Here is a 21,615-nt window from a genome sequence, read left to right as displayed (position 1 = left end):
TTTGCAAGTCTCAGTATTAGCTGTGGGTTTTTTTTATGGTGGTTTGTGTTTGTTTTTTTTTTTTTAAGCTCCATCTTCTGCAATTTAGTGAGAGTATTACCTTCCATTTAAAACAAACCAAGAATCAGAAATTTCCTGGCTCTCATGCTTCTAGAATAAAGTTATGGAATACTTCCCAGATGTATGCATAAGGTTCAGACTTAAAAGCCAACTGATTTGTTGCCTCTCTAAAATATTTCATGTTTTTTAGTCGGTCACAGTTTTTGAACATTTTGGTTTGAAGTCCTGAAACTGTTTTCTCTTCTATCCATTAGTACCTCAATGCAGATGTTTTTTAATCGGATGTTTGCGTTTTAAACTTTAAATGGAGGTTACAAATGAGGCTTTATCTGTGCAAAAAAGGAGCTAGTTTGTTTTAAAGTTAAACCACTTTCAGGGCAAATTAATGTTTGAAGCTCCAGATTTTGTAAGACACGTATACCAGCCCCATTACAGAAAAGCACTTAAAAGATGCTTATTGAGTTTCCTAAAATAGGCAGATTTTCCCATATTCTGATTATTCCCCCCCAAAGTGGCATGAATATGCACGATGCATGAATATTTTCAGTAAGGGTAGGATTTCTTCAGGACATACACAAGAACTGTGTGTGTCTTAAAGTGAGTAATTAATTTCAAATACAGATGGAGCCTCTGGAGCTCTGGAAGTCTGCTGATTCACATCTGCCTGTATTTTTAAAATGCATATATATATATTTGTGTATATATATATTTATACCCAGAAGATACCGACATCTTCACTGCTGCGGTCTCTGTGTCTGCAGACAGCACTCTCTCCAGCTAAAGATAACAGTGGACGTTATAAGTTATGGTAGACCATTGATGCTGCGGGCTTCATAATCGTAAAGCTCACCTGGTAGGAGCAAGCTGCAGAGCTGGCTGGCAGACACACTGTGCTCTGCGATACTTCAGTACTGTCCAGGAATAACAGAGCTGATGCTGAGACACAGACAAGTGGATGATTTTGGTTGATGTCTGGCACTGCAGATGTGCTCTCTACAGTTCTCACTACAAGTTGGGGACAAGGCACAGGGCTGAGAGTTGGGAGTGTGGAGTTATATTCCCGGTCCGCTAGAGCTCTGTGCTGGGCAAATCACGTTCCCATTGATGTAGCTGAGTTGTCTGGGCCAGCATGGAAATTTTTAGCTGATGTTTGAAGAGCGCTTTGAGAGCTTCCTGAGGAAGGATCGCAGGAGATTGCTCTAGGTGGCACAGAATGAAGAGGTAACCTGGCTATGTCTAGTTTAGTTTTGTATGACGAGGGCAATGTGCATTTCTTTTGAGGAGAATAAATTTAGAAATGTTTCTGTTTATTTCTTATACAAGTGGGAAAGCTATGTTGCCGCCATGCTCTGTGCTAGGAGCTACTCTCTTCCTTTTTCTTTTCCTCCCCTTCAAAAATCCAGTTACCTTCTGTCTGTGAGTCTGTTATCCCTCAAAATTGCACATAAAACATTCAGAAAAGATTGCTTCAAGGAAAGACATTGATTGGAAAAATATACTGGTATTTATAATTCAATAAATACCCTTCCTGAACTTAAATTCCTCTTTTTGATTTTGTGTACCCTAATTTATCTAACAAATACTTCTTTTGTTAACAATCCTGTTTAAAACACAATTATGTTAACAAAAAAAAGATGACCATTTAACATTATGGAAGCACCTCAAACCACTGCCCAAAAGGTGATGTATTTTTAAGCTTGCTATTTCTTTTAGTGTGATGAGAAAACTTACCTGCAGAAAATATTTGTTTTTATCAGATATCATACAAAAATGATTTTTGTAATTATTGTGTTATGTAAACAGATTTTTAAAATGGAATTGCTGGCACTGGAGATCGGTTGTGTAAATGTGTATGCCTGAATGAGCGGTTGCTTTTTTTTCTTACGGAGTGAAGAGATAGCAGATGCTAAAATGCATGAATATTGGATATGTTTCATATACTGTGACTTCAAGGTGTACTCTGGATATAAGAATGCATTGATTTTGAAAAACAGAAATAAATATTTTGCAGAAAGATTTCTGACTGCATCTAAAACAAGACTTTCCAATTCAACTTTAAAATTAGCTTATTGTGATGACCAACTATCAAATGCATGGTGACAGCATGAGTTTTTTAAATAACTGCTATCTTGTCTGTGGTGTGGTGACCTATTCAGTGCTATGGCTTTTTGTTTTCAAAAAACTCCAAGATACTTCCTCCATGATTCTTTCCTTCAAATACATAAAGACATGACTAGCTTTACATGTATGTCTGTCTGGTGATTACTTATCAGTAGAGTTAATGATAGGTGTTTACTGGCTGGACTAAAAGAAGAATTAGTCCAATTAGTAATTGGTTATTTACCAAATATTTTTATAATTATTGAGAGTGCATTTCTACTTCAGCTGTCAATAACAGACAATCTCCCATTAATTTCTGCTAAAGCTCTATTTTTTCTTCTAAAACCATTTTTTCTTAGCTTTTTGTTTCAAGACCACATTCACAGAAATTAGAGGAAAATTTCATGGTTCCAGAGGATAATGAAAATAACACCTTCTGTCAGAAGGTTCATACTTAAGGCAAACTGTCATCCAGGTGAACTTAACACCTTGTGAAGATTTATTTTGTTTTACTTGTAGAGGGAAAAGGCTGAAAGAAGTAGAATGCATATATCTGAAAATAGATGAATTCTGTTATCTAGAAAATTCTTTACTACCATGTGATTAAAAATTATGTGAGCAACCTAAGACAGAAGTCTCATTTGGTTGACCTTACAGGTGTATCTTGTAGATGCGAATACCACTAAAGTTAATTTTATCTCAGCTGGATATAAATTACATCCCATTACAACAAGCCCATGTCATAGAGCTCTAGAAGGTGATGAAGTGAAAGCTGATGAAGGCAAAGAGGCTTGTGCAGAAAGGATTTTGCCTGTGGATTTTGGAACAGGGTCCTGCTCAGCTAGTTAGCTTGGATTTCCTGTTGTGAGGAGAGGAGATGAGACTGTAGAGAAGGCTCTACCCCTTTCTCAGCTTGCTCCTAGTCATTCTCTGATGAGAGCATCTTCAAGAGGGGTTAGAGGGAAAGCAGGGATCAGTTTGGCAGATGACGTGCAAGAGGAACTCTCCTATGTATCAAGGAGATGTCAGGTCTTGTCTGCAGGAGGCTATGGTGGGGGTAGGTACTTCACTAAACTAGAAGCAAGCGCAAGTCTTGCAAACATTTGTGCTTCATGCACGGAGATGTGTAGATAAACCTCAATCTTACTCCTTCTGTATTTTTTTTCCTTTTTTTTTTTTTTTCTCCAGATTCTCTGAAGCAGTTGCATAGCAAGGACAATACTGATAAAAAGCAATATCAGTAAATCAATAACTTTTTTCTTTCTCTTTTTTTTTAAGGTGAACACATGCAAGAAACCCATTCACCTCATTCACTGAAGAAGGATGTAGAAAACATGGGGAAAGGTAAAACAAATAAGAGCCTCTTACATTATAAAACTGCTCTTTGTTTTAATAGAATATGAGGATAATAGGGGGCACACTTGTTCTGTACCATATTTTAAGCTTGTCAAGTAACATATGAATAATATATGGACCTTTGGGTGGATATAATTGAGATTAATGCATATATATCAATCAATACATGACACTATAATACTTTAAAATAATATATTACATTGATTTATATTCATGGCTTTCTGCACAAAATCTATTGTAGGTCTATGCAACGCTTTTTTTTTTTTTTTTTGTAACTGCTAAAATATTTTGTCTTATAGTAATGAATTGCTCTGCAATGGTTCTTTCAAGAATTATTTATACGGATTAGCAAAACCACTTTTCTTTTCTCTTTGTTAGAGGAACTCCAGAAGGTTTTGTTTGAACAGATCGACTTACGGAGGAGACTAGAACAGGAATTCCAGGTGTTGAAAGGAAATGCGTCTTTCCCAGTCTTCAGTAAGACACTTATCTGTGGTTTTGATGTTATTTGTGGGTGGGTGGGTGTTGTCAGATTGTTAAAATGGGAGAGGTATGTTCTCAGTGTTGCCAGGGTCTCTGGCTTAGGTCTGATGAGCTTGATGGCACTTCTGCTGTGGCTTTTCAGGCTGCCCAGGTAGGTTTTTGTAGGGAAAATATGAAACTGGATGTCTATTTTGGTGAATGTTTTACTGGGTTTGATAACTTTTTGATAACATTGAATACAGTAGACAGAAACACGTCTGGGGATTCTCGGGATACAGTGATGTCAGTGGTCTTAACCAGCTTCTTGGAGGCTTTTGAAGACAAGATGCTTTGTAGTCATCTTTAGGTGGTTTTAGCTGACGCTGTAGCATTGACTTGGTTTGTGTTTAAGGAGTAGAAATACCTGGTTGGATTTTTCCTCTTGAGGTGGGCTATTTGAGATGACCCTTTCACCACCGCTGATGAACGGAGTGCTTGCTATCCAGAGGTGATAGAATGTGCTGGGCATGTGTTAAATAAAAGGAAACAAAATGGACAGTTAGCTGGGTTTTTGTAAAGCCGCCGGAAAGTTGAACTGTATGCACAGGGATATGGGAAAAGACTTAAGTGACTGAGACCTTTTGAATTACATTGGCAGCAACAGAGGAAAACATGCTTCCAAGAGAAATCCCATGTAGATCAGGACATGGTAGAAGACACAGTAAGGGCTCTCTAACATGCAGTGAAGGTAGTGTTACAGAGCAGGAGTGATCAGAGCATCTCCATTGCTCTCTGCCCGTCTGTAATACAGCACCATGCAGAGATCAGTACTGTTGTGCAGGCTTCCCATGCCTGGCTGTCACGGCTCTGCAGTTGCCTGCCCAGAGAGACCCCTCAGTCGATATTAAATGCAACCTAAAAGAAAAAGTGTCTTTGCACCCATGTTTTGCTTCTTTGTGAAGTCCAAAGGAGGTCTGGCAGCATCTCCATTCAGTATTTTCCTAATGTTGATTTTTTTTTATATAAACTCTGCTTTTTAAACCTCTCACTTTTTGTCTGTATTTTCCCATGAGACTATATGCAGATGGCACCCTGTGGAGTTATTTGACTCACAGCAAGCCAAGATAGAGAAGTTAAAACATTCCCAGACTAATTGTCATGCTCTTCTGCCATTTGCTAATTTAACTCCTTTGTGACTGAAATATCTGAGCAGCGCTCAATGCAAAATGCCCTTGTGTTGGTTCATCATAATTTCTTCAAGAGTTCAGAAACCCTCAGGATTGTTAGTCCTCCGAGTTCCTTCATAAAAACTCCAGGGACAAACCCCAGTATTGCCAGTACCCATGAGGTAAGCAAGTCAACCAAAACCCACTGTCGCAAGTGTTGCACCTCCCTGAATCACAGGAAAAGGTGGGAACATGGACAGCATTTTCCTATTATTTTAAAAAAATATCTTTGTCCTCTCTCTGTAGCATCAGGGTAGGTTCAGGAAAGCAAGGAAGTGTGATGACTCTGGGAATGACTCCATCTTTAGCCCAAATATCGAAAGATGTAGACAGCTACATAAAGGAGAAGAGCTGCCTGAGGTGATACATGAAAAGAGGATAACCTCATCCTTCAGTATAAATTCAGTCATTATTTGGGTTTGGAGTGAGGTAATTTTCAAATAATTTGTGTAGATCAAAACACTGATGTGTGGTATTGGCGAAAAGGCATCTTGGAGTTTTGCCATTTAGGTCACATATATCCTTTTATTCTTCTGCAGTAAAATTAATGCTCTGTCATTGCCATGTAAATAAACACTGCAATTAAACCACGTGAAATACAATTCAAATAAAAGAAAAGAACACGTACAGCTGACCAAGGAAGTGGCAACTGTGTATAACAGCTTGAAAAATATGTGGTTTCAAAGTACCACAAAGTAGTGGTCAATTTTCTTCAGGATTAAAATAGAAAACAGATAACATGCTATAAACAATACATACAAGTGACTATAAAACTTATTTACAGATTTAGATTTACCAGAAAAACACCCCATAATAAACCAAGAAAAATGGTCTGTGTAAAATCGAAGATAAGTGTAATTTCTCCTCCAGAGCAGTATGTATTGTAGCAAAAGAAATGGGGTCTGTTCCAGGCTTTTCCAGCTGAACGGGGCTGCTGCTTTAGGTCAGGTATTAGAAACTATTTGTTTTCCCAAGTCACTAACTGCCTGTGGTGGTATTGGATTGGGTGGAGCTAGGGAGAGTAGTCTTTGGAGATCCAACTAAAGGAAAACTGAGGTAAAATTAAAATTGTGTTGATGGATTTATCATGGCTTGGAGACACTCGAGGCTGTAAGAGGGAGTGAAGAGCAGGCAGGTAACAGGCTTTATATCCCAGTCTGGCTTACTGCAGCATCAGGCTGAGTGTCTGTGGGTACCAGATCTCAGTCCCGTCCCTAAAGCTGCTGAGGACAGGAACACACTGCCAGGGTAATTCTTGCTCCCACGGGTGGTGATGGTTCTTCCTGTGCTTTGCACTGTCTGTGGATAAATAAGAAGCCTTTGGCCTTTAAGTCTCCTCAGGTTTTTTTAAAAAGGAGAAAATTCATCCCTGTTTCAGCTGGGAGGCAACATGTGAGATATGGAAAGTCATACTGTGTCTCTCTAGAAAGTGCTCCTGTTGGGTTACCTGTGGTTAACTCCAAAGACACCTTTCTTTGGATGTTGCATTTGGAACTGAGCACATTTGGTGTGTTACACATTAATAGCATCAAACCACCACCCACAGCAAGTGCTATGCAGTCTTGTGTATGGATGGTGTTTGGTTTCCATGCTGTCCTCATGGAAATCACTGTTAAATGAGAACTGATATTACTTGCGAGCTGATTTAGCGGTGCTATGCTGCATGCTTCTCTGTGGCTTCTTGCACCTGCTTGAAATGTGGACTTGAGATGATTTGTAAGACAGCAGACCTTATCTCCTGCTGTTTGCACCTTTATTTTTTATATGCTATTGTATTGAAAGCTGCAGATGAGGTTTTCCTTTGCCTGTAAGATCTCTCAACACAGAGATCACTTGAAGCAAATAAAAAAAGATCAGATCACTTGAAGAAAATGAAAGAGTTTGCTGTCCTGATAGAAATACGAGCACCTGTGCATGGTGACAGTGTGTTCTCCCAGAACCTTCTGCCAGTTTATACCTTTGGTGTCATCTGGCATGTATTTTGTCCAGCTGCATTTAACAATGTGGCAATAAAATGGCAGAAACATAGTCCGGGTAGATAAAGGATTTAATTTTGTTTTAAGAAAACTATTTAAATATTAATATCTTTTCTCTTGAGTATTGCTTATGGCTTTGTCTGTAAGCTTTCAGACTCATGTAAAAACACTATCCTTACCATTAACACCCCATTTCCACTGTGAGCTTGGACATTTGCAGAGCGGGACTGAGCGAGATTTCTGAGCTATTTGTTCTGAGAGGTGATGAGCCTGTGAAGAGGCAGTCATAGAATTGTTTAGGTTGGAAAACATTTTTAAGATCGAGTCCAACTGTTAAAACAGCACTGCCAAGCCCACCACTAAACCATGTCCCTAAGTGCCACATCTACATGTCTTTTAAATACCTCCAGGAAGGAAAGTGTTGAGGAGAGAAGGAAAATATCTCCATATAGCCTACTTGGAGGACCTCAATAGTAGCTAGCATAGATCTAGCAGCCTTTAGTAACCAGGACAGGAGGTAGTCACCTTTTTATCCTGCATGGCTTTTTTGGGGCTAGGAAGAGAGGATTGCAAACCATCTTTATTTCTCTTGGCTTCTTTTTCTGGTTGAGTTGGAGTAGAAGGAATAGGCTGAAAAATTATGTGAGCATTTACTTGAAATCTGAAGTACTTTATTAACTTAATGTTGTCATGTCCTTTTCTATGTGGCTGTGCTGTACTCCTGCTGGACTCAATTGCAGCCTGACATATTTTCTCACTCTTTGTTTCATTGCTATTTTCTTGTCCTGAAGTGCCTCCTTCCTTTTAAACAACAGCTTTTGCTTGTCATTCAGAGAGGGCAGAATTATTGTGTGAAAGGGATGACAGAGCTCTGCCCCCTTGTACTTTCTTCTAGCCCCTTTCTATGCCCACACTTGATGGGGACATGTCCCCTTTCCCTGCAGGCGAGGTACCTCCTTCCTCTCCACTCTGTCACGCCACGGCTACTCACTGCCTTCTTGCTCCTGCTTTTGGGGTTGAGAAGTCATGGTGAGGCTGTGCGGCTGGTTTGGGAGTGGGTGAGCTCCCAGGGCTGTGGCAGCACACAGAGTATTAATAGAAGCTGCTTGTTCTCACCTTCACTCACATCTTTCCATTGCAACGTAGGTGTTTCTGTGACTCCCATTTATGTGCTATCGAAATATCCCAACAGTCATTTAATCCACTAATCCTCCCAACGCACTTGGCAGATGAAGCAATGCTATTATTCCTGCTGTACTGGTGATGAAAGGAGGCATGGAGACATGCACGCAGAGTCCAGTAGAGCAGGTATTGACTCCAGGCTTCCTGAGTCCTGGGCTAGTGTCCCAGCAACCAGCACGACTATTTAACTCTTTGAATTGGTTAGTTGTAAATAAATCATTTTAGCTGCTTTGGCCTTGTAGTTCCCTTCTCTGTGTGTTGAGGTGCTCCATACTGATTTGTGTTGGCATTCGCCTTGCTGCTTCTGTGGTCCAGGACAGGCTTGTTTCCTGGGTCAAAATGATACTGGTTGAATGAGTTTTCTTTTCTCTTCCATGTAATAGTCCATCGTTGCACCCAGGTCTCCATCATGCAACTCTCCAAGTTATTTGCTTCTTATCAGTTGTTCTGCTTATATTTTTCTTCTCCCCCTGTTCCAACAGCAGTGTTATGGAACACAGACCAGCAGTTAATCTACCAAATTAAGTTTTGTCTGAAATGATTATTGAGGAGGAAAATAAGGGAAGGAGGAGCAACTAGAGCAGGAAGGCTGGCCTGTGCTGTAACCCAGCTGTCCAGGATCTGTCTTTCAAATACGTTTTTTCCCCTTCTGAGTTCCATGTCACCGTTTATGGAGCTTTAGTCTGAGTTTTATTCAAAGCTGTCAGCACTATGTTACAAACTACAAATCAAATCCTGCATCCTTGAGTGCTTCGTCTTCTCACATGTTGGACATCACTATTGATGTCAACAGATTTATGCCAAAGCAAAGAGAAGCGGTTTTTGCTCTTCTCTTCAGTGTTGGTAGAAGTTTGACTAATGACTGCAGAGTTTTGTCCATTGAGAAGAGTAACTGTGGGAATAAATGCCAGCAACAGAAACTTGGCAGCCTACATTTGCTAGTTGGGGAAGTAGCTGAATATAATTTTTTCCATAGTTTTTCTGTTGCCTGTAGTGTATCCTACTAGATAAGTTTTTGTTAGGCACGTGCTTTATTTGGGTGAAGGGCTTTGCAGTGCTTCATGGTTCCTCAGTAGTGATTTGGTTTGATTTACTTTGATTTATATGAATCCTGCTGTGTGGTCTCTGTTTTAATTACTGCATCAACTTTTTTTCCCCCCTCTTATAGACAATTTTCAAGATCAGATGAAGCGGGAACTGGCATACAGAGAAGAAATGGTACAGCAGCTACAAATTGTAAGTTTGCCTTCTCTGCTGAAAATGTTATTAACTGTTGCTTTATGTTTTTTAAATGCACTCCTCAAACTTTTTCTTTGTGAGCCATGCGGATGTACTGTTACAGAGGTCATATTACCTTATACTTAGCAAAACGTAAGCATGCAGTTCTCAGCTGGTTTAGGGTCTAATTACCTGGAGATTTACTTTCATACAGTAACCAGATGGATCTTCATGTTTCAGCTAAACTAAATGTGTTGACTCAACACAGAGAAGTGCTTCTTCAGAGAGAATTGTGAGGGCTGAATCAGTAAACCTTAAGTGAGTTGCCAAGGGGGGTGCATTTCAGCCCTCAGTAAGGAATCTGTGCGAGGCCAGCTTCTCACTGGCAAATAAACCTTAGGATGTGTCTTTTTCAAATTGCAGCCACTAGAAGAAGTGTTTAACTCGGCAGTAAAGGATCAAGTTGCCAAAACACAGTTCAGTGCAGGCACACGTTGCTGTTTGGTCTCTCGCTTGTTATTTTAAAATCAAGAGGGATTTTGAATGCACGCGTGCGTGTTAGTGCAGCTCTAGATCACTGCATACAACTGTGCTCTTTTGAAAACTTGACATACTTAATCCAGTACAAGTGGGGAGTGGAGTATGTGAAGCTGTTTCTTTACTCAGGTCTTGCTTAGTGTGGTTTTAAGAGCAGGGCATTGTAACAAATGGGAAGCTATCAGCTGCTATCAGCTAATGCTTGTTTTGCTGGTGCTTTTTCTGTGATCAGCCTGATGTTATTCAACAGGGTATTTTTGAGGCAGGCAGGCTTGCCAAATACCCCATGTAACTGAATCGGCCCTGTGCTCAAGCATCTAAATTTTCCTTGTGCTAGTCACAGACCCTGGTCTAGAGAAGGCATTGTCCAGCCTTCTGGTACTGTCATTTTCTAATTGATGGGTTAGGACATAAAAATAAAGCTGAAGGCCAGGATCATCAAACTTGAGCACCTTTGTTTAGAGGCATTTAGGAGCGGCCTTATTTTTAGAGTTGCCGAACGTTCCTGCTGCCTGTTCCTGCTGACTTTGGAGATTTCAATGAGAGATGGAGGGTGCTTGAAGGAAATTGTTTATGGAGGAATTTCAAGTCCAGAACATCTTTGGAGAGTTTTTGCTGCTGGTCTCCACTCTTTTCCTTTAATGTGTCCAGTTGTTGCTGTGTTCCCATTTGTCTCCTGATGATAGACAAGGAGTTTGGCTTGATCTGTGAATTGCGTTGACACAGATGGTGGTGATTAGGATGCCATCCTGAAAAGTACTTCCCCTGCTGCTTTGGACTTGAGGCAGGTGACCTGATTCCTACTGCAAAGCACATTCAAGCACAAAGTTTGTGATTCCAGTTCAGCCTTTTTCTTGTGTCAGCTGAACCTGGAGCTCACTAACTCTCCCTCCCAGGGGGAGAATGGATCATCTCTGCCATTCACTTTGTGGCCCAGTTGTAAAGTTGTTTCTGCAACTGGATATCCCAAACTGCCAGCAAGCCAGCTGTGGTGGTTTTTCTGATTTACAAGAAGTGGAGAAATCACAAGGTTCAGTGTAGTGCTTTTTCTTGGGCAGGAAAAGAAACATGATCATGTAATTCACACCCTTTTCACTTACTGATGCAGGCTACAGAAAGACTGATAGTCATTTAATCATTGAACAGAGCTGCCTGAATGTACTTACAGAGAATAATTTCAACATTTAATGTACTGCACCAACAATTCAGGACTTCTTCACTGGCTGTGGCTTCCTGAGTTTAATTATTACTAGTAGAAATGTTGGCAAATCATCAGTAAGTCTTTATGTTCACATTTGGGTATCCCTGAGTATACTGTGAGGCAGGTTGTGTATCAGTGAGACATGATAAAAGGATGTTTGCATATGAAGAACTGAGAAACTGCTGCAAATAACAAGTGTGTTTGTTTAAGATGGGTGCAGGAATCTTCAGTGATGTTTTTGTTGATAACTGAAATGGAGTCAGCGCTTCTGATGTGATAATCCCTGCAGTTACAAGATATATTCACATAAATGAATTAAAGTATGGTTAGATCTAGAATTAATGTTAATGAGCTGAATGTGCTAACGATAGAACTCTTGTCCTACTTGGGTTATCACATGGATGAATTAAAGCTTTTGGTGCAGAATACACAAAAAGCATGGTGACTTGTGGTTTGGGTTTTTTTTGTTGTTGTTGATTTGTTTTTAGCAGGGGCAGGTTGTGTTGTTTTGTATGTACCTGTGAGTAGATGAAGACATGGACTCCTGAATCTAACCAGAAGACCCTTTATTAGACCAAAACCCACGCTTATATATCCTTGTTTGCTGTTCACGCGCAACATACTAAAATATCATTGGTTAATCAATACTGTTCACACACTTCTTGGCTACATATAATTGGTTAATTACTAAGCTACAAACACACTGAACTTCTTGCATTTTTTTTTCTCTCTTCCTTCTTTGTGAGTTTCATGTTCTCAGCCAGCCACCGAGACGTGGCGTCACGCATCCACTCCAGCCTTGCTTCATATCCCGTTTCTCTTCCAGGCATTCAGCCAACCTTATCTTACTTTCTTTCTTCTTTAGCCTTCAAGGTCCTTCACAGGCATCGTGGCCTGCAGCACCTGCCATAAAGCTCTCTACGTGCCTGGGACTCTATACTATTGTTTTAGCATAGCTGCCCACACCTAATTTTGTTAACATGGAAGCGCAGAGAGAAAAGCAGAAATGTTTGATGCATACTTAAATCTTAACTTTACTTACAGCTTCATAGGTATATACTTCTGTAGCATTACACTCAATAGTAGGACTTGGCTTAATTGCTTTTTTTTTTTTTAATTTTACAAACAATATAAATGCACAGAGTCAGTTTTCTTTGGCTCCTCTCACCACTTAAGGATTATACAATTTAAATTAGTCCTTTCTGAAGACTTGAGCGTGGTCATGAAGGCATCTCTATAACAATGGGTATCAGAGGCAGGTTTTGCCAAGAATGATGGTTTTGCTCACCCTGAACTGGAATTCTTCAAGCTGCATAACTGAGTAGTCAGACTTTAAAATAAACTGCTTGGGTGTGTTTGATATGTCAGAAATATCTGAAATACAACATGCTGAAGCTAAGCATGAAAAAATTAACCAAACATAATTATGTTTTAAAACTTTGTAGTGCCAAGACCTGCTGTAACCTGACTGTTACATGGAAAGGACTACTTGATGGTACTGCTTAGTGCCTAGCCGGTACCGAGCACTGAATGTCACGCTTTTTTTCTCCCGGTTTTTGGGTAACATTGTGAAACTGCCATGCAGATGATGATGAATCGCCGCGCAGTGGGGTGGCAGCTCGGGGGGGGCGCTGGCGCGGGCTGCGGGAGCCCTCTGCTGCTCCCCAGCCGGCAGTGCACCGCCAGCGCCTGCGGGCGACGGCACGGGCTCGGTACTTGAAAGCCTCCGTTAAAGCCGTGTTTAATCAATGGGGGTTTATTTTAATGCTCTTTCCGCTCTGGACTTTAAAAAAAAATATTTTATGGCTTCCTGAAAGTCAGGAATAAGGCTCAGATCATTGGGAAGGTGGGGGGTGGGTTCTGTTCTGTCACATCATCTGCAGTGGATGTTGGCTTCTCTGGACATAACCTGGCTTGGTAGGTAGCTGGAGCAGTGGGACATTGTGTGGCCATCAGCAATTTCTGTTGAGAAAGGAGTTAGTGTCTGGAGCATCTACCAGGAAGTATTGCAACCTGTTTGTGCCAAGTGCTCAGCCAAGTGCCAGGAAGCAGCTGAGAATCTTATTTAACAAGAAAATGGATCTTAAATCACTGGATGCATTTTTCTCTTCCTCCTTCTTCACAGTGCTGTCTCCCATATTGGCTAAGTACAGTGCATGTACTTGGAGGCCATGTGTAAAATACGGATTTAACATATGGATTCAGGCATGGATCATCTGGCTTATTTTATTAAGCTGTACAGAAAGGGCTACTGAGAAAAAATTGCTGCTGAGCAGGTTGGGGTATATTCTAACACGGCACATGTGGTATGGTGTTAGAAGAGCTCACTTGCCTTTAGAGTTTTCAGTTGCTTTCCAGCGTGACCAGAATTCATCTGTCCGGACAGCCCAGACAGCCTAACAAAGTACTGAGTCAGGTTCTGTTTGAGACTCTGTATCTCTCTGATACTGTCTTCTGAGCAACAGTGTTAGTGGATCAAATTTAAAAAAGCACGAGCTTTCTTCCTAGCTACCTAGTGGGAGAAAAAGACCAGAAGCAGCATTCCCAACATGATGATTTTTATCCTTTTATGTTTTTGTGAGCCCCTCTAAAACATTGCCACAGAGGAGTAGAACATTAAGCAGTAACTTTAAGCCTCCTGCAAACAGGTTAGCTTTTCTTAATTTCCTTGGTCCCTTACAAGTAGTCTGTAAGTTCCCAGGAAGCACTGACCACAGTTGTAACCTATCCATCAGGAAAAGCTAAGGTGGTGTTTGTCACCCTGCCATGGTAGTTTAGATTACTAAGATCAGGTAGTGATCAATTCCATTCATTTTCCATAAGGGTAAAAGGCAGCAGGTCTTTGAGACATGTTAGAAGTGTGAATTACTCAGACTCCTTTGTCTTTCTAGCTGAAGTGGAAAGTGTTGGTTTGGGTTTTTAAAATTTATTTATACTCCCATGAACTGAATTCCTCCTCACTAGCCTGATGATAATAATGTTCAGAGCTCAGAACTGGATCCAGCTGGAACTGCTCTGATGTTTGATGACCACCTACTCTGTGCTGCTTTGAATCATCTCCATTCTTCAGAGGCAGACAATAAAATAAATCAGGAACTATGTATATGCAAAACTGATTTTATCTTTCACCCTGATCTTTAAAGATTTGCAAGATGTGTTTAAAAGAAGAAAAAAAGTCTACCATGTGGTAATGTAGGTAGATCTTCAGAGGTATGAGATCATGTTCCTCTGGGTCCTACTGTAATTAAGAAAAGCACCAATAGGTTTAATTCCTATTTTAGGTTGTATATGGAAAGTAGGTGCTTTGTACAACTAATGTATTCACTATACAAACATGGAATATCCACATTTTTGTGTGCGGAGATCTTGGTTACTGCATGCATGTCACTCCATATTCCAAAAGTGGAAATAGGAAATAGGAAAGTGTTTTATTTGGATTCCTGTTTTGGTTCTCTGCTTAAAGTGGTCCAGCTGGATTGATTGACCCTGATAAGAATGTTAATGGAAAACATTGATTCAGCAGAATGGCTTTTGCATTTCTTGAGCTTCATCTTGTGCTGAAGCGCATGTCTACTGACATGTGAGATAGTAACAGATAAAAGAGCATTTCTGGAACTCTTTACGCTGTGTTTTGCAGACTTCCATGGCAGATTTCATTACCTTGCGCCCCCTAAACCAGAGAGTTGTTTATATTTTTTTCTCATTAATTTTTTCTGTGTTTTAGCAGTTGGGATGATACTGCAGGTGTGCTTCTGTATGTTCTGTTGTCTTAATTTGATTTTTGGTGGAGTTCCTCTCCAGGTTTAATGGTACAAACTGGGGATATGTCCTTTTGATGCAGAAGGTAGCATACACATCTCTGACTGTGTACAGGAAAGTGAACTGTCAATTACTGTTTTCACCAGAATTTTATTTGCCACTGTCTGCTTTTTTAAGACAGGTGAGCAAAACTTGTATCTTGACTGTGCATCTGGGTATGCCTTGGGTTAATAGGATGGAGCTATGCCTCTTTCTCCAGTAAACTCAAATGTTGAAGAAAAGGAATGCCTTGTAGAATTAATGGCTATTAAAGACAGAAGTAAAAGCTTCTTTTCCTTTAGAATCTGCAGAAATTCTGATCAAAAATGAATGTGTATGTACAAGAGAGCCACAAGCCAGCCTGTGCCATTGCCTGTGTGCAAAGTCTTTTTTTTTTTTTTTTTGTGGTATTATTGTGCTCCAGTACTTAAAAATATGCTGGGGAGAGACTGTGTGCTCCAGCCATGGCTCTCTGTTGCCTTGCATCCTGTGCAGACCAGTACACTGCTGTGAGCATGTGCCTGTCCAGGAGGGACAAATCTCTGAACTCTGCCCACACAGCTATAAATACTTTCAGAGGGCAATAGCGGAGACTCGCGCTGTAGGGCACTTCCATTCCTCCTCCGGCTGTCAGAGGCTCAGTGCATGCTTTTTCTTCTGGATAATCCCATGCATTGTTCTATCCAAAAGCACAATGTGTGCAGAGACTGTAATTTTCCAGTGGCAGTTCAGCTGCACATCTCTCTCCTTTCTTGCATAAATATGCTTTGCGTTTGGAAAGGCTGTCTTGGCTGGATGGTGTTCTGACTTGGGGTCTCAAGTATGCTCTCTGGAAATGAGAATTGTTTAAATAATACCTGTAGATACACATCAGGTAGTAGTGCTTTGGGGTACTGAAGATTCTCTCCTCAAGCGACAGAAGTCAGGGTGCTGTATCGTTGCATGCCCTACCTAGAGATGGGATGCAAAGGTGAAGTCTCCAAAAGAGGATAGTGTGCTGAAGCTTCTTTGATGTCAGCTTATTTGTGCTGTGGTTCATGTTGTGGAGCAGATTCAGAGCTTGCAAACTGGATTGCTTCCAGATGAAGAAAACGAGGATGTGTTCCAGGAATGCACAAAGGAGTGTACTCTCGCTCTTAACAGGTGATCAGTACCCAGGACCAGACTAGAGCTAGCCTAAGACAAAAAAAACCCAAGAGAAATGCCATATGGACACTGTGTCTTTCTTCTGCACCCTACAGATCTGCTCCCATTGCGATGTATTTCCTATTAATGTGGACTTAGCCATCAGAAACAGATTGCTTGCTACTTAAAACCAAACTATCTGCACTTCTGTTATTGTTGGCAGGGGTGTACACCCTTTGCTAAGGGCTACACATTGGATCTTCATGCTCATTTGAGTGCTGATCCTGTCTTCATCACAGCAGTTACCATGGACGCACAAAAGCGGACTGTATTGTCATGAAGAGCCCTAAATACTATTCTACTGCAGCACCAGAGTTACCAAACACTCTTCCAGTGACAAAAGTAGAAGATGACATTGTAGGTGTTTTAAGGAAGGTAGTCATTTCCCTATTGAACACCCATCTCTCCCAGTTTCATTTATTACTAGGAGAATGGATAAACCAACACACATTGAAAAGATGTTGATGTGCCAAATATAGCAGAGAAGTGGATTAAGAACAGTTAATTTCTGACAGAACGTACCCCTGTTGTATTATCTAGGTCAGTATGGCTTGGGAGATGTCCTATATAATTGGCGGCCATGCAAGCCAATGTTGCTTGTTGGCTGTTGTGAGCGGGAGAGAGGAAGAAAGCAGTTGGTGAAGCATCACAGGTCTCAGCTGAAATGTGCTTATTTAGGCAGTTTGTTTGTGGCTCCCTTTCAAATCTAAACCGTGGAAATGGGTGATGAGTACACAAAGAAGCTGTTTACCTGTTCTCTGCTGCAGTTTGGAGAGGAGTTTTCCAGCCTTTGCAAACACCGTGCCCTGGAAGGCAGCTCTGTTCAAGGAGCTGGTGGAGGGGAGAGCTCTGTTTTTTTTGGGGCAGCAAGCTTCCCTGATGATGCCTTTTAGCTGCTATCAAGTGTAGGGGCTATAAGAGCAGTCAGATAAAACACCTGGATCCTGGGTCTTTTCAGGTCATCAGTAGTTTGGGCCTCTCAGTTTGTGCACACAGATTTCCCTTTTCCCAGGGCTGCATAGTGGGGAAAGCGGCATGCCCCCATGAAAGGCTTCTGCTTTCATTCAGCCAGACAGCTCGTCTTTGCAGACACTGCTTCCTGGTGTTGCTGCTTTCAATCAGATTGATCTCCTTTCCTGAGAGATGAAAGGGTTAGTTCCCGAGCTGCAGATGCCCCTTTCCTCTCATCCTGAGCCTTTCCTGCTCTCTTCCTTATTAAGGTAGGCAGGGGTGGATACATCTCTCGATGTCATTGCAGATATTGTGCTTTACACCAGCCCAGAGACATGCTGAGCACAATTCATACAAATGTCCTTACACATTGTGGGCATAATAGAATTAAATCCAAAACAGGGGTGTACAAGAATGCACGTTAGGTGTATGGTCGGTGGATATGGATGTAAATTCACATGCTTCTAGTACGTTATTAGGATTAGGTGTGTGGAGCAGGTTGCTTGAACTCTGTGCGTTTGCCTGTCTGTTCCTTTTGCTGGTTGTACAGCTTAAGGCCTTGCTCCTGACTTCAGCCCAGCCTATTTGTCAGCTGGCAGTAACATATTTGATGTTATTTGTGAATGTATTCCCAAGTGTTTAACGGCAGAAGCAGGTCACCTCTGTGTGCAGCAGCACCTAGGAGTGTAGGGACATAGAGTTTCTGATCCTAATCTGAATGCCTCCAACAGTTCTTCCAAAAGGCAGCATCAAAGAATAGTGAATTTGTTGTGACTTGGATTCCCAGCTATGGAGAAGTCTCGGAGCAATTTAGTTTTGTTGTATTTTAGAGGCCCAGCACTGAAAAAGAGCGGCCCTGTAGTGTATTCCCAGTAGCCAGTGAGCACATCATCCCACTTTGTTTTTAAATATAACTGTGTTCCCTAATATGCCTGTGTTCTCTGTTTTTCTTTAATTATTTGTTCCACTTTAGTGGCTTCCTTTAGATTGGTGCAAGTCAGAGATAACTATTATGGACTTCCTAATTATGGTGATATAAATACATGAAGTCTTATACTCCCAACCTGCTGTTTCAGCTGTGGAGAGATTGGTGTTGTGTTGCCTGTTCTGTTACAGACAACTGATTTTTGTCATCTCACAAGTAGCAGAAGGGGTGGTGGCTTTACTTGCCATCAGCAACTGATATAAAGAAAACATCGGAAGGCATCTTTTACATTGGATTTTTAAGATCTATCTGTTTTTTTAATTTGGGCCACTTTTATTTCTGCTTCGACGTTCTTGCAGTTTTATAAGGAGTTCAATCCTTTAATTTATGGCACTGTTGGCTGAAATGATTCAAGGAGGCAAACAAAACCTTTCATTTGCAGGGCTTCTGGCTTGGGTGTTTTGTTAGCCAAACCTTGGCTTAAAGCAGTGGCTTTTTTTCTGTGTCATTGCAGATTCCCTATGCAGCAAGCTTGATCAGGAAAGAGAAGCTGGGTGCACACCTCAGCAAAAGCTAAAGGTAAGCTTGTGAAAGGGGCTTTATTCTACCTAACCTGCCCATCGTGTTTTTCTTAGAAGCCATTGCAGGAATTAAGAGGATCGTTTTGTTGCTTGATGTTACTGATTCTGGTCAAAAAGCTCTGTCTGGGGAGGTGTTGTGCTACGGTCTAAAGCTGATAACTAACACATCATGCTAATTATGAGGCTTCGCTGATGTAGTGTTGAGAGTTGACCACTGGGTGAAGCCAGGCCTAATCGCCTGAGCACCTGCTTCTGCTCTCTGGCACTGGGAAGTGGTGTGAAGCTCATGTACCTTCAGTGGAAGGAGGGAAGTACCTTGGCACTTACAGTGCAGTGAAAGTTCACACATGGGCTGGTAGGGATGGGTTTTTCTGCTCGTAATGGAGCTTCTTCAGCTCCAGGAAAGAGCAGTATATTTTGGGAGCTTTAAAGAACTACACTGTCTTCTGTAGTTCAGTCCCCTGCAGATGGCAGTTACCCTGCTGCCCATGGGCAGCATCTTCCTAAACCCAACACTGCATTTTTCAGGAGTGTTTTTTAGAAGCATTCAGTTAGAAGAAACAGTCTCTATCATCAGTGGCCTGGAAGATTCCAGTTTTGGGTGCTAAAGCCTTAACATGTAAATGCCATTCTCCTTTTTTCTGTAAAATGAGAAGATTAGGACTTAGAGGCAGAGAGGCAAAAAGCTGATAGCCCTGCTACAGTGTTATGCCACAAAATCTGGCTTGTGGATTCACTGAAAAAATCCCTGAGGTGAAGTAGATAGATTAGGAAAAAAGAGCTATTCATACGCAGAGACTTCAGTAAGAAAATCTGGGGTGTCTGAGAAGGGTTTGATAGTATCAATGGTGGAGTTTGCCTGAGCTAGGAAAGAAGCAGATACTTAAAAATAAAAACATTAGGAGTAAGTATAGAGTAACTGGATAACCAGTATCTGTGGCCTTGAGCTCTGCCCTGCTGAGATAAGAAGATCAATCTAAGCATCAGTTGGTCTGTTTTGCCCTCTTGTTCATACTTTCTTACTGGCTGCCAGCATTTTCCTAGTTGAGTCTACATTAATCTGAGCACTGATTTAAAATAAATTCAGTGATATTAATATCCTGAATAAAACAGTACGCCTCCCCAGATGAGGAAAGCAGGCGGGTCCTGCCCTAAGCGCCTCGATAAAAGTCTGCCTGAGGATGGCAGCATCAGATGAACTGCACCGTTTAAGTTCCCAGCATCAGGTTTCATCAGCTGACAGTCCCTGCAAGGAAGGTGCTGGCATTACAGCTACGAGCATTTCCTGCTTATTTGCCAAGAGTGTGAAGTATGGATGTGTTTCTCACGGCTGTTTTTGCACACCATCCATGCAGACAACAGGGATTTCTCTAAGTAGGCCCTAGTGCTTTTGAAAGATTAGTTGTTAATTAACTGCTAAGCTAAATCAGTCAAGTAGAGAATCGCAACTATATTCAGAAGCAATTTCAGATTCTCAATGTGCCAAGCAGAAAAGAGTTGCCTCAAGAAGGAATGTGTATGCACATACATACCCGCACAATACACCAAGGGGGTGAAGACCTTGTGTGTTGTGGAGCAACCACTCAATTAATGCTCTGTGTTTCTCAGCTACCTTTGTTGGGCTTTGTGTTCCTCTTGTTTCTAGTCGTACTTCTGTCAGTTACAATTTGCGCTTCATCTTTAATGTATTTCCATGTGACTCTACAGGTACTAACTAGCAAAGTCTCCAAGGATGCTTCTGAAGCGTGTGATTTGTGTGTATCCCTTTAAATAAACATCGTAATTCTGTGAATAAATAAATCTGAAATTTGGGCTTAGTGGTGATAATGTTTTCTCTTTTTTCTTTTTCTTTTTTTTTTTATTCCCAGAAGCACAGGATCTTTTGCAGCTGTTACCTTGTAAGTTATAACCCACCACTCAGAAACCTGACTTGTATAAAGACTGAGAAAATGGAAGGGCTTGGGAATTTAAAGAACAAACAAATCAGGTTCCTCTGAACCCAAGGACAAGTGACCTCAAAGCATCATGGACAACCATGTAAAATAGAATGTAGCAGCCATTTATTAGTAAAAACAAAACAACAAAAAAAAATAATCAAGAAATGCCTCTCCTGGATCTTTTTTGGTGGCACCAAAGTTTTAAGTCTTTGTGTTTTTAGAAGGACTACTGAACTTGATAGAGAAAATGCTTTTGATTAATCATACAGATAAGCTGTGAAAAGATCTGCTGATGCTTTCAACGCCACAAACACTGACAACATCTGCCAGTTCATCTTTTGCTTTTGAATAGTGATTGTTTTATGGAAAGAAATGCGCATCTTACCAGATGGGCCAGAACCACATTTGGATGGATGGATAGAGCAGTGTTAGCCATACACAGTGTTTTTTAAAAGCAGACTGGAAATTCTCACACCCCTCTCCCTCTGCCCTTTCCTCCTCTGGTATTTTGCCTGCTGTATGAATTACGATTGTACTCCTCTGGAAATATTTTACAATTTAATATTGAGTGTAATTAAGAATATAATCACTGTTATCAAAAAAGGTATTTAACTGTTGTAGTTTCTTTATCATTCATGTGGATAAAAAGTCTATAATAAAAAACCTATGAGATAATAGTTGAGCTTCCCTGTAATTTAATGCTGTGCTTACTCCACTAAAGAAAAGAACCAGGAAATTTATCCCCTAGGATAACTTTTTAGAAGTATTTTAATTCACAAATTATGTGTGGAAGTGTTGCATGGCAGAAATTCTCTGCCTCTGGTTATCTAGAAAGCATTTGGAAGTAGATTTAGTGGAATTTCAGGAAGTGCCTTTTGAATCCACAGAAATAAAGGGAGACATGCCAAAGTCAGTCAGCT

At 40.9% G+C, this 21,615-nt stretch overlaps 1 protein-coding gene and 1 long non-coding RNA gene across 3 annotated transcripts in view; one reads left to right on the top strand and one right to left on the bottom strand.

The window, feature by feature from the left end:
• LOC119140792 overlaps positions 1-21,615 on the bottom strand; it is a 265,391-nt gene that overhangs the window by 27,326 nt on the left and 216,450 nt on the right. The window lies entirely within an intron of this gene.
• On the top strand, positions 3,445-21,483 carry LOC119140784 (SKI family transcriptional corepressor 2-like). 2 transcript variants are annotated; one of them, XM_037372382.1, is made up of 5 exons: positions 3,445-3,504; positions 3,895-3,993; positions 9,531-9,598; positions 18,692-18,756; positions 20,627-21,483. In XM_037372382.1, exons 1-4 carry the CDS (start codon positions 3,447-3,449, stop codon positions 18,752-18,754), a joined length of 288 nt encoding a protein of 95 aa, XP_037228279.1. In that variant the 5' UTR covers positions 3,445-3,446; the 3' UTR covers positions 18,755-18,756; positions 20,627-21,483. The 2 variants fall into 2 exon arrangements, with proteins under 2 accessions (XP_037228279.1, XP_037228280.1); XM_037372383.1 differs by lacking the exon at positions 20,627-21,483 and having other exon boundaries at positions 18,692-19,273.

This window comes from Falco rusticolus, chromosome W (assembly GCF_015220075.1).
Source record: "Falco rusticolus isolate bFalRus1 chromosome W, bFalRus1.pri, whole genome shotgun sequence".
Classification (NCBI taxonomy): domain Eukaryota; kingdom Metazoa; phylum Chordata; class Aves; order Falconiformes; family Falconidae; genus Falco; species Falco rusticolus.
This window is presented reverse-complemented; position numbering and strand designations above follow the sequence as displayed.

Bases quoted from the DNA above. Each gene is read 5' to 3' on its own strand.
- LOC119140784 (XM_037372382.1), top strand. From the start codon at position 3,447: ATGCAAGAAACCCATTCACCTCATTCACTGAAGAAGGATGTAGAAAAC. The intron at 3,994-9,530 runs GTAAGACACTTA...CCCCTCTTATAG, and splicing joins TGCGTCTTTCCCAGTCTTCA to ACAATTTTCAAGATCAGATG. The intron at 9,599-18,691 runs GTAAGTTTGCCT...GTGTCATTGCAG, and splicing joins TGGTACAGCAGCTACAAATT to ATTCCCTATGCAGCAAGCTT.